General features: G+C 33.4%; 2 protein-coding genes across 2 annotated transcripts; one reads left to right on the forward strand and one right to left on the reverse strand.

Annotated features, from left to right (window-relative positions):
* Window positions 1–677: 677 nt before the first annotated feature.
* LOC105967239 (early-responsive to dehydration stress protein (ERD4)) lies at window positions 678–5,530 on the forward strand. Its single transcript, XM_012991838.2, has 11 exons — window positions 678–1,629; window positions 2,294–2,446; window positions 2,551–2,686; window positions 2,823–2,924; window positions 3,060–3,179; window positions 3,262–3,342; window positions 3,430–3,770; window positions 3,862–4,107; window positions 4,186–4,510; window positions 4,741–4,974; window positions 5,109–5,530. Exons 1-11 carry the CDS (start codon window positions 1,313–1,315, stop codon window positions 5,262–5,264), a joined length of 2,211 nt encoding a protein of 736 aa, XP_012847292.2. The 5' UTR covers window positions 678–1,312; the 3' UTR covers window positions 5,265–5,530.
* A 1,920-nt stretch (window positions 5,531–7,450) lies between these two features.
* Window positions 7,451–9,694, reverse strand: LOC105967246 (Ribosomal protein L35). Its single transcript, XM_012991846.2, has 4 exons — window positions 9,344–9,694; window positions 8,738–8,850; window positions 8,539–8,623; window positions 7,451–7,860 (listed from the first exon to the last, which is right to left on the reverse strand). The coding sequence occupies exons 1-4, from the start codon at window positions 9,566–9,568 to the stop codon at window positions 7,768–7,770; spliced, it is 516 nt and encodes a 171-aa protein (XP_012847300.2). The 5' UTR covers window positions 9,569–9,694; the 3' UTR covers window positions 7,451–7,767.
* Between the last annotated feature and the right edge of the window lie 1,810 nt (window positions 9,695–11,504).

Raw genomic sequence — 11,504 nt, forward strand, 5'->3', positions numbered from 1 at the left:
CCAAAATCAGCTAAAAAGGGTTAAAAATACCTTCGAACTGATAAACGATATTAATAAAATTAAAACGACATTTAACATTTCAATATTACAACATGTGTGCGAAGTTATAATAATTTATGATCCAATCATATCTTATTTTATTTTAAAACTCAAATCATGTTTGGCATGCCAAATTATATTTCGCATTTATTGTTAAAAAATAATTTATGCAATTATGCAATTGCATGTGTGAATCAAGACATTAAGACATGTTTGGCTAAACTTATAAATTGTTGATAAATTCTTGCGCTCGGTAAGTGTTTTAAGAGACGTAAGTTGTTACTTCTTATTTTTATAATTAATTTTTAGAATATTTGGATATTAAGCTTGTCTTCTTTATAATTAATTTATAAAGTATTTGAATAATGAGCTGTTACATCTTATGTGCTCTCCAACAACTTATTTTTTATTTTTTTAAATTTTAACATATTAAAAAAAAAATTAACATTTCAAAAGAGCTTACAGGCTCTAAAACATCTTATGAGCTTATTTTGTCAAAGATAAATAATAAATATCTATTAATTATGGAAAATGTAAATCATTACATTATGATATATTTAAATTAATGTCTTAAAATCTTGCTCATATTTTATGTTCACACTTTATTTATTTTCAAGTTGAGGTATTTATTCCAAACCCCATATCTTAAGATTGGAAGGCAAGTACAATTTAAAAGGTAATATTCTATAATTAATTATTTATTTTTTATATACACAATTAATCCAAAGAGAATATTCTCATTAAGCCAAAGTCACACAGCCCATGAAATGAGGGACTCTTCATAATCTATCTCACGCCACCTTTACACGGCGGAGCGCCGCCCCGGGAAGAAATTCATCAGACAAGAAAAGAATTCACTCACTAAAAGTCAAAAAGGAATCTCCAAACCCTAGAAAAAAAAAAGACTGTAAAAGAACTCCCCGGAAGCCTCGAGCATCTCCCTCCGCCACCTTTACTCTATTCCCTCCGCCGCCATTAAAACACACACACACACACACAAACTTTCGGACAAATCCAGAAGGAAACCCTCAAAACCCCAAAAGGGTTTTCAAATTTCACACACACACACACACTTTCAGACAAAAGTGAGAGATTAACCGACCTTTTCAAGAAAAGCCCACCAAGAAAATATTCTTTTCTTGAAACCCCACTTTTTTTTTTTTTTTTTTTTTTTTTTTTTTTTTTTATTTGAGACAATCTTGAACACCCCTTTTAATTCTTCCCAATTTCTGTTTCTTTTTTTTTTGTCTGAAAAAAAAAAAAAGAAAAAAAAATGGCAACCATAGCTGATATTGGGGTATCAGCACTAATAAACATACTGAGCATGTTAGCTTTCTTGATTGCGTTTGCTCTGCTTAGAATTCAGCCAATGAACGACAGAGTTTACTTTACCAAATGGTACATTGCCGGAAAAAGGAGCAGCCCTAGAAACAGAGGTGGTGGTGTGGTGGGCAAAATTGTCAATCTCAATTGCAAGACTTATCTCTCTTTCCTCAACTGGATTCCCCAAGCTCTCCAGATGTCTGAGTCCGAAATTATCGCCCACGCCGGCTTCGATTCGGCCGTGTTCTTGAGGATTTACTTACTTGGGTATATATTTTCAAGATTCCATTTTTCTTTAAATCTTTTTATTTTTATTTTTTTCTGTATAGTTTAGAATTTTTTTTCGTTATTGAATGGTTTTCGTGTTCTTGCAAACTTATGTGGTTTTTAGTTGCATTATTTTTCTGTCCGGTTTCGAGTGTTTGTGTGTTCGTATTCGTAAATACTTGCACGTTTTTCGATAATTGTTTCGAATTATGTGGTTTTTCGTGTTCTTACAAACTTGTGTGGTTTTTAGTTGCATTATTTTTCTGTCCGGTTTCGAGTGTTTGCGTGTTCCTATTCGTAAATACTTGCAAAATTCCATTATTTATTTATTAATATTTTTTCGATAATTGTTTTGAATTATTCTAGTTGTTGAAGGGTTCGTCGTGGTTTTTATAATTTTCGAAGAAGTTATAAACTTAAGTTGTTTCTACTTGCATATTTCGAATCCCTTTTTATTTACTAAGGTTATGTTGCTTTTTCGGTAATTACGTCGAGGAAGAATGAGAGAGAGGAGCAGGACATAAAGAATACTTTTTTGATGAAATGAAAAATAAAAATTGAAGAGAGGATTCAAATTTCGTTATCAAAATTGTGTTCGATCCTCGTGTCTCGTATTCGTCTTTCGGAGATTCTTACACATTTTGTTCTTTCCAACTTTTGACAGTTTGAAAATATTCGGACCAATAGCGGTTGTGGCACTCCTAGTTCTGATTCCGGTAAACGCTTCGGGCGGAACTTTATTTTTTCTGAGTCGTGACTTGGTTGTTAGCAACATCGACAAGCTCTCGATATCAAACGTTCGTCCAAAGTCTTATAAGTAAGTTATATGAATGATCGAATTACCATTTTCCATTTTACGTTTCGAATCGCTTATCTTTTCCGGATATTTAGTGTTCGTAAACTATTCCGATTGAATTTCAGGTTCTTTGTGCACATATCTATGGAATACTTATTTACATTTTGGGCTTGTTACATGCTTTACAAAGAATACGATAGAGTTGCGTCTATGAGGCTAAAATTTTTGGCTTCAAAAGACAGGTGCCCCGAACAATTCACGGTTAGTTCAATTGACGTTGCAATTATTGTTTTTATTATGATATTAACTATTATTATGATATTAAGTATTAATATTTAAATTTTCCTGCATTTATATGTTCGAAAACTATAGTTGTCTATATTTGAACTGCACACAGGTTCTTGTTCGAAACGTGCCACATATTTCTGGACATACGGTTTCCGATAGTGTCGAGAGCTTCTTTCAGAAAAATCATCCAGGTCAATATCTGTGTCACCAGGTAATTATTTTGTTTCCCAAGAAAAATAAAATTAAAAGACCTTTTTTTTTTGAATTCCTATGATAAATGAAAAAAGATCTTCATTCTTTCAACTCAATTTAATAACCTGTTTTCGGTATTCTTATTACAACCCAGGGTGTATACAGTGCTAAAAAGTTCGCCAAACTTGTTAAGAAAAGAAACAAGCTTCAAAATTGGCTTGATTACAACCAACTCAAGTTCGAGAGACAGCCAGACAAAAGGCCTACAAGAAAGGTACACTTTTTTCGTGTACTTGCAATAAAAATAGCATTTTGATTATTTGATAAATATCTTATTACACGTTTTTGTCATCCAGACAGGATTTCTCGGACTTTGGGGCAAAAGGGTCGATTCCATCGACTTCTACAACCAAGAAATTAAAGATCTTGACGAAAAAGTACGATTTTTTTTTTTCAAAAAGTTGCTACATTTATATTCGCTTTCTAAAAAGAATTGATTTTTATAATCCCTTGTGCTCAATTAGATGATAATCGAGCGGCAGAAAATAATGAAAGACCCTAAATCAGTAATGCCAGCTGCATTTGTTTCGTTCAAATCGAGATGGGGAGCAGCCGTTTGTGCACAGACACAACAGAGCAAGAATCCGACGCTTTGGCTTACAAGGTGGGCCCCGGAGCCACGTGACGTGTACTGGAAGAATCTTGCAATTCCGTTTGTGTCCCTCACAATTCGGAAACTCATGATTTCGGTATTATTGTTCGCATTGGTCTTCTTTTACATAATACCGATCGCTTTCGTACAATCGTTGGCCAATTTAGAAGGGCTCGAGAGGGTTGCTCCTTTTCTCAGGCCAATAATCGAATGGTAAGTGGCAACGAAAAAAATAATTTTTTTATTAATTATTAATATTTTTTTTTTCTAAAATTGTCAACTTTCTTTCTTTTTTTTTATGTAGGAAGCTGGCGAAGTCATTTCTGCAGGGATTTGTTCCCGGTTTAGCTCTTAAAATATTTTTATTCGTTCTCCCTTCGATTTTAATGATTATGTCGAAAATCGAAGGGCACGTTTGTTTATCCGTATTAGAAAGAAGAACCGCCGCAAAATACTACTATTTCATGTTAGTCAACGTTTTCTTGGGTAGCATAGTGGCCGGAACAGCTTTCCAACAACTCCATGCTTTTCTTCACCAATCCGCCACACAGTAATATTTTTTTCCCGATAATTTTAATTTTCAAATCATTCGAATATTTTTTAATTTTTTTTATATGTTATTTTGAAGGATCCCGAGAAATATCGGTGTGTCGATTCCGATGAAAGCTACTTTCTTTATTACGTATATAATGATCGACGGTTGGGCTGGAATTGCTGGCGAAATTCTCCGCTTGAAGCCTTTGGTGATTTTCCAATTAAAGAAAATGTTTATTGTGAAAACGGAACGGGATTTGGAGAAGGCTATGGACCCTAAAAGCATCGATTTTCCCGAGACTTTACCGAGCCTTCAATTGTATTTTCTTCTCGGCGCTGTGTACATGGCTGTCACTCCGATTCTTCTTCCTTTTATACTGATTTTCTTCGCCTTCGCCTTCTTTGTATATCGTCACCAGGTTAGTTATATAATTAAATTTATTGAAAATTCTTGAAATTTACAAGATGGAACTTTTATTGGTTAATTGCGTTCAGCACCCCTGTATTTTCAATATTAGCACCCCCCCCCCCTAAAAATGCATCTTAAAAATTTGCATCCTATGGGTTTTTTTTGCTAATATCTACAATACAAGGACTTTTTTGGCAATTCAATATAACCCAGGGGACTGAATGCAATAAATTCATGCAGGTGATTAATGTGTACAACCAAAAATACGAGAGTGCAGGTGCGTTTTGGCCGCATGTGCATGGTCGAATTATCGGGAGCTTGATAATATCGCAGTTGCTATTAATGGGTTTATTGAGCACGAAAAAAGCTGCAAACTCGACTCCGTTTCTCGTGGTCTTACCTATATTGACTTTGACTTTCCATCAATATTGCAAGAGTCGCTTCGAACCGGCATTCAGAAAGTACCCTCTCGAGGTCAGAATTGTTGGAACACTATAAAATTATTTTTCTCGTTTTTCTTCTGTCGTATTTATTTTAATCTTTGAAAATTAAAAAAAAAAAATTGAAATTAAAAAAATATTTGTTGATTAATCACTTTTAAAATGCAGGAAGCCACGACTAAAGATACACAAGATGAAGCGTCTTCTGCATCTGATATCGAATTAAAATCGTACTTGTCCGATGCATACTTGCATCCGATTTTCCATGCTGTGGAAGAAGTGGAGTTGACCGAAGTCAAAGTGGATAAACCGAGGCCTAGATGAATGGAAAGTAATATGTATAGCCTAGGTGTGATATAGGTTAATATAACCATACCGTTTAGCGTTATCGGAGTTTGATTTTTCTATATATATATCGGTGTTTAGTTTACGTATATAAAGCTTTAACTGAGTCTTTTGCAGTTATCAGATAGGGTTTAACATATATTGTTAAGAAGCTCATATGCTAATTTTCAGTTGTAGGTTTTGTTAACTGATGATGTAAATGTGTGGATATTTGATTTTTTTAATTTAATTAATTGACCTTCTTATGTCTCTGCTTAACAAGAGAATGTGATTTATTTATTTAATATTTTTTTTTTGGTTGGTATTATAATTATTGAAATATATATATTGATAAATATATCCAAGTAAAAAAAAAATTTATTGCATTTTTGAGATATCATAAACCCTTTAGTTTCTAATTTTATTTATTTATTTATTTTGAAATATTTTTTATTGGAATTGGAATTGGAATTGTATATAAAAATTCCAATTTTGAAATTGGAATTTATTTTTGAAAATAATTATGACTTATTTTTTTTTTGCATAATATAACATTTACTAGTACTACACCCGTGCGTTGCACGTGATATCATTATAAAAGCAATAATAAAAAGATTCTCGAAATAATACGATCAATTGTTGATATGCAATACAAAGAAGTAGAAAAATATTAAAAAAAATATATATATTTTGTATAGTGTATGTGATGAAATAAGCCAAAATAATTGAAAAATCTAAACATCGAAGGTTTTAATTTCCGTATACAAATGGCGGATATATCGTTGCTCCCAAACATGTACAACCATAATGATATAGTTTCATTCAAAACTTGAATTTGATCCAAATAATTAGTGTCATTGTGTTGATACCAACCACCCTAAACGCATGTAACGAATCTAATACAGTGCAATTGACTTGCATATTTTGTGTGTGTGTGTGAGAGAGAGAGAGAGAGAGAGAGAGAGAGAGAGAGAGAGAGAGAGAGAGAGAGAGAGAGTTTGTTAATAATCCATGGTTAAGAAAAAAATAATCAAAACCACCATTATTTATTTTATTTTTTTGGTTCTTCACAAACCTCTCTGTGTTTCTATTTATTGTCATTTCCCCCATTTTATCAGAAATTGTTGGAGAAAAGCATACAACAATTTCTGGGGCTTGCCATTTCAACCAAAAGAGGAGGTACGTTTTATTATCCCATTTCTGCATTATTTATTGTATTTTCCTAAAATTATAAATAATTTAAGTGTAAAATTCATTTTTCTTTGATCTCAATGAAATTATGCATATTGAAGGCAAATATATTGGTCAACAACAATGATCTTGTAATTATCCAAGATTTTGAATTTGTTTCCGACAAATAGTAATTGTAATAGATCTTTATCGTTCATATAAACACCAAAAACGATGTATGTTTTTTTTTTCTTCTGATGTACGGACTAATAATACCGATCGTGTGAATATTTCACCCAATGTAGCATAGAATAAACCTGATTCACATGCATACTCACGTGTTGTCCTAAACTAACATTTGCATATAAGAAGAGGAGAAAAGCAACCGCACCACCATGAGCTCCACCACCACCACCGCCGCCGTGCATGCCGCCTTCCTCCTCTTCCTCCTCAATGCCGCCTTCATTCCGGCGGTTTACGCAAAGAACGAAGAACAACCACCCCCTGGCAAAGTCATCGTACTAACCAACAACCACACCAACTACCTAAGCATACGTTGCTTCTCGTTCGACAACGAGTTCGACGTGACCCACCTCCGCTCGTGGGGCCAGTACAAATTCCGGGTGAGGAAGAGAGTTGTGTACCCTTCCTCCACCATGTTCAACTGCTCAACCAATATGGGCACTTTCGTAGCCTTTAAATATGACTACGAATGCTGCAAAGATAAATACCAGACCTGCGATTGGAGATTTGACGAAGACGGTGCTTATAGGTGGGACCCGAAGATGCTCACTTGGATTTCGGTTGATTATGCTCCGAATTACGAGTCACTTAACAGAGGTGGTGTCATCAAAGGGTACTTTGCTAACTAGAACCGAATTTATTCGGAAGAATAATGGGGTGGTTTATGTACGTGTTACGAAATATGAATCATCGTATGTAGTCTAGTTTTTGTGGCACAGATCCTATGTTGGTTCTTGTATAACTCAGAATATAGGAAATAATCGGCTTCGATATTTCCTCAAGTGAATAATTTTCCAAATTGCATGCAAAACTCGGAATAATGTCAAAAACAACTGATTGTTGGTAATTGAATAAGTAAACAAAACAAAAAAACTGCAGAAAGTGTGATGCATGTACCCGTAAAAGGAATAATCTTGCATGCAGATGTGGATCGTTATCAAGATTATCTGCGAGAAAATATCTAACCGTTCGATTAGGAAACTGTAAAACAACTGGAACTGAGGAGAGTGTGTCTGAAAGTAATGAGGTGATGCGGTGATTCTGAAATGCAAAGCGTATTAGCCGTAACTAATGGGAAGGTATCTTTGACTCAACAGCCACTAAAGTTGAGCTTCTTCAATACTTTTGCGTAAGCTGGAGGGACAATACCAGGTTGTCTGAGACGACGTTTAGACTTCTTGGACTGCAAATAAATAAAGGAAATCCTAGATTAGCATCGACTATTAGGCAGTTATTCATTAACAAGTTCAGATTTTAAATGGGAACACATAAAATGAAACACGCGAGAAGATAAATAGAATGATTTGCATGAAAAGGAAAGAGAAAAGAACCACTCATGTATCTAGATTTACTTTTACTACTGAAGAACTAATTTTTTCTCATACTTGCGTAATTTAAAATTACACATCGAAAACATTATAATCATTTCAGGTCGATCAATGGCAGGCTAGATATATACCATGTAGTTTGCACTTTACTAAATGCTTGATTTGTGGGTTATGAATTAAATCAGATGCTCTATTGGAACTCGTTACATGATAATGTGGCACTAACAACCAATAAAGTAATCCAACCAATTTATGTCTTGAACAACAAATTAGCTTATTAAAGTTCTTTCTGACTGCCTCTCGCCTCTTTTAAATTTCGAGAAATTCTGTCGTAAAAAACATAATTATTTCACCAAGTAGGCGGGGAAGCATGTAGAGGACAGTCGATACAAAATAACAAGATAATGCTTTAAACGCTTAACAATGTTTTTAAGCAATAAATCATAAACGAACTTGCAGAAAACCTGCTATGAGAACTAATTCCATTTTTTTTATTTGTATAAGTTGTTAGTAAGATGCAACCGATAACAAACCTTTAAATGTGCGTTGTGCCTCTTTCCCTCCTTCCAGCGCCTGTACTGCCCATCCTTCATTAGCCTAAATCTTCCTTTAAATGAACTAAATACGTAAAATAATAATAGAATCAACATCCTTTGTTAACAAATGATTACGCAAGGAAATGAAAAAAAAAAAATCTATACATGTTGACAAAATCGTGTATCATATACGTACGAGTAGCCTTTGATTTTGATTTTCTTGACTTTGGATTTTATTGGAGTCATGGGCTGCCTACTCTTCAACTTCCTTACCCTCTGCTTAGCGGTGATATGCCGCACTTGCGTTAGCTAAAAAAAAAACACAATTTCGAAAGGAAAATTGAATGAGATAACGGTGAGCAAAACCAATATAATTTCATTCAACATGTTATGTTGTTATACATCGATGAGAGCCATTCCATCAGTGAAGTAACTAACAGTTGCTAACTAAATATTTCAATTCGATAATCGAGCCATTCCATAAGTGAAGTAACTAATAGTTGCTAACTGTTAATTTCAATTCGATAAAACATGAAACACAACCTAAGCTTCAAAATGTGTTATCTTCTCAAAATAAAAAAAAAAAAAAAAAAACATGAAAATCAAGGTACAAACTTTGTAGAAAAAAATAAGCAAGTGTAAGCATTCCATTATGAATAAAATGCGATCAAATTCCTGCAGAAAACTCCATAAAAACAAATATATCTTCCATTTTCCCCTTCTTCGAATCAATCAAAAGAGTTCAAGCAACATAGACATACTTCTTATAGATAAGAGGGAGGGTTTAAAAATTGATACTTACAGAGATTGGAGAGTAGGAAAAATGGGAAAATGGTGGAGCATCGAGCAGCGGCTTGAAATTGGGGGAAATCACGGAATGGGTGAAAGTGGGTTTGTGGAGTAAATTCGGAGAAATGTGGAGGAAACGATTGGAAACGGAAGGGAAGAGGCGGCGGTGGTGGTGGTGGGGTTTAGGAATGGAAGTAACGGCTGCCAAGTGGCGGAGCTTCGAGCACCATCTCTGCATCGTCTCTGCGTGTGTGTGTGTGTGTGTGTGTGTTTTTTTTGGAGGTTTTAGGGATCACAGTAATGGTGAATTAGGGGTTGGGGGAGAGAGACGATTTCTGTAGGTGAAAATAAATTATTAATAAATAAATATTAAATATTAAAATAACAAATTTATGATTAACTCTAAAGTAAATAGTAAAATACAGTTTTGACCTTTCTAATTTTTACTCTTCAACACTTGGCAATATTTGGAAAATAATTTGAGAATGAAAATAATATTTATATGTGATATTTTGATCAGACACAAAAGTTAAATTATGTATCCTTAACATTATTAGTTTATGTAGCTTAGTTATATTTTTACCCATACATTTAAAGGTAAATTACAATCACCCCTGAGGTATGGTCAAATACGAAAAACTTCATTTTGTTTGGATAATTACATCTACCCCTTAATTATGAATTTTCTTACACCTCCACCTTTATGGTGACAAATTCAATATAATCATCTAAATTTCATAGAATGTGCTCTAGTTTGTACTCGTTTTGTGTAAAAATACAGTTTCAAAGCGCATCTTATGATCATCCTGCTTCAAAACGCGGAGCTCGAATGTGATAAAATGGGTACAAAATAGATAATATTCCATATAATCAAGAAGATTCCACTAAATCTGAAACTGCAAGGAGTGGACGTGTAAGAAAATTTATAGTTGAGGGGTTGTTGTAATTACCCAAACATGAGGGGGGTTTTGTAATTTTATCATACATCAGGGGTGGTTATAATTTACCCAACATTTAAATGATATAAATATGCATTTTTTTACTTTACTACTTGACCAATTTTTTTACTTTATTACGTAGCACTTCGGTTGCATCGACAAGTAGTTATAGAAACTAAGCCATGGTGTGTTTGTACGTAAAAATGAAATGCATGAATTTTGAGAATTTAAACAACTGGAAGCATTTTAAATCGAGAAATTTTGGGCTGCAAATGAAATTATAAAATTTTAGAAATTTAAAAAGAATTTCAAAATACTGAGCTCGAAAGGTATAAAACTGGTACTAACTCGAGAATACTCCACATAATCTAGAAGATTCCACTAAATTTGAAACCCTAAGAATGAACATGTAAGAAAATTCATGGTTGAGGGGGTCATTGTAATTATCAAAAAAAAAAGTATTTTTTCGTGATTTACCTTACCTCAGAAGAGTGATCGTAATTTGCCATAAATTATTTTCACAGATAGAAAAAGTAGCCAAGGAACATTTTACTATTCTAGTCATATTATTATAAATATTTTCTTTCTGAAACTCATATATAATTATTAGTTTTGGTAATATGTGTAATGAAAATTGACAATTAATTTGAAAATAGGGGCTCTTTGAGGAAACCTCCTTATTATTTTTTTTAATGGAGAGATGTCCAAAATATTTCAGTCCATTTGAGAAAAGTCCACACCCATTTTGAGCTATTATGCTTTCCAGCTTTGCCCCCACCCGCCACATTATCACTGGGTCACGCGTTCAGCAATTAATTTTTTTTTTTTTTTTTTTTTTTTTTTTTTTCCGTTTTTCCGTTTTTTTCCCCTTCTTTTCTGTACCAATTTTCTTAATCGACTATGGAGCATAGTCGATTAGCTTTCATAGTCGATTAAGAAAATTCATTATTTTTATTTATTTTTTGTTTTTTTACTCTTTTTTTCCTATATCAGTATATTAATCAACTATGATGAAGCATAGCCGATCAAAAGTCTGCTACTAAAAATAAAATCAAAACTGCAAAAAAATGCAAAATCAACTATATTTACAAAAAAACAAAAATATAAGAACGTTATAATTGATTTATACAATTGGAATCAATAAACAAAAAAACCAAAAAAAAGAAGAACATTGGAGTCGATCAACCTTAATCGGTACCAGAGCATAGTCGATTAAGAATCTGCTACTAAAAATAA

This window comes from Erythranthe guttata, chromosome 5, assembly GCF_056151865.1.
Source record: "Erythranthe guttata isolate IM_541 chromosome 5, IM_541, whole genome shotgun sequence".
Classification (NCBI taxonomy): Eukaryota; Viridiplantae; Streptophyta; class Magnoliopsida; order Lamiales; family Phrymaceae; genus Erythranthe; species Erythranthe guttata.

Excerpts from the sequence above, each read along its gene's own strand:
- LOC105967239 (XM_012991838.2), top strand. The coding sequence starts at position 1,313 with ATGGCAACCATAGCTGATATTGGGGTATCAGCACTAATAAACATACTG. Across the intron at positions 1,630-2,293 it reads TTGAGGATTTACTTACTTGG|TTTGAAAATATTCGGACCAA; the intron begins GTATATATTTTC and ends AACTTTTGACAG. Across the intron at positions 4,511-4,740 it reads TCTTTGTATATCGTCACCAG|GTGATTAATGTGTACAACCA; the intron begins GTTAGTTATATA and ends AAATTCATGCAG.
- LOC105967246 (XM_012991846.2), bottom strand. The coding sequence starts at position 9,568 with ATGCAGAGATGGTGCTCGAAGCTCCGCCACTTGGCAGCCGTTACTTCC. Across the intron at positions 8,624-8,737 it reads ATCAAAATCAAAGGCTACTC|TTCATTTAAAGGAAGATTTA; the intron begins GTACGTATATGA and ends TTACGTATTTAG. Across the intron at positions 7,861-8,538 it reads GGCACAACGCACATTTAAAG|TCCAAGAAGTCTAAACGTCG; the intron begins GTTTGTTATCGG and ends ATTTATTTGCAG.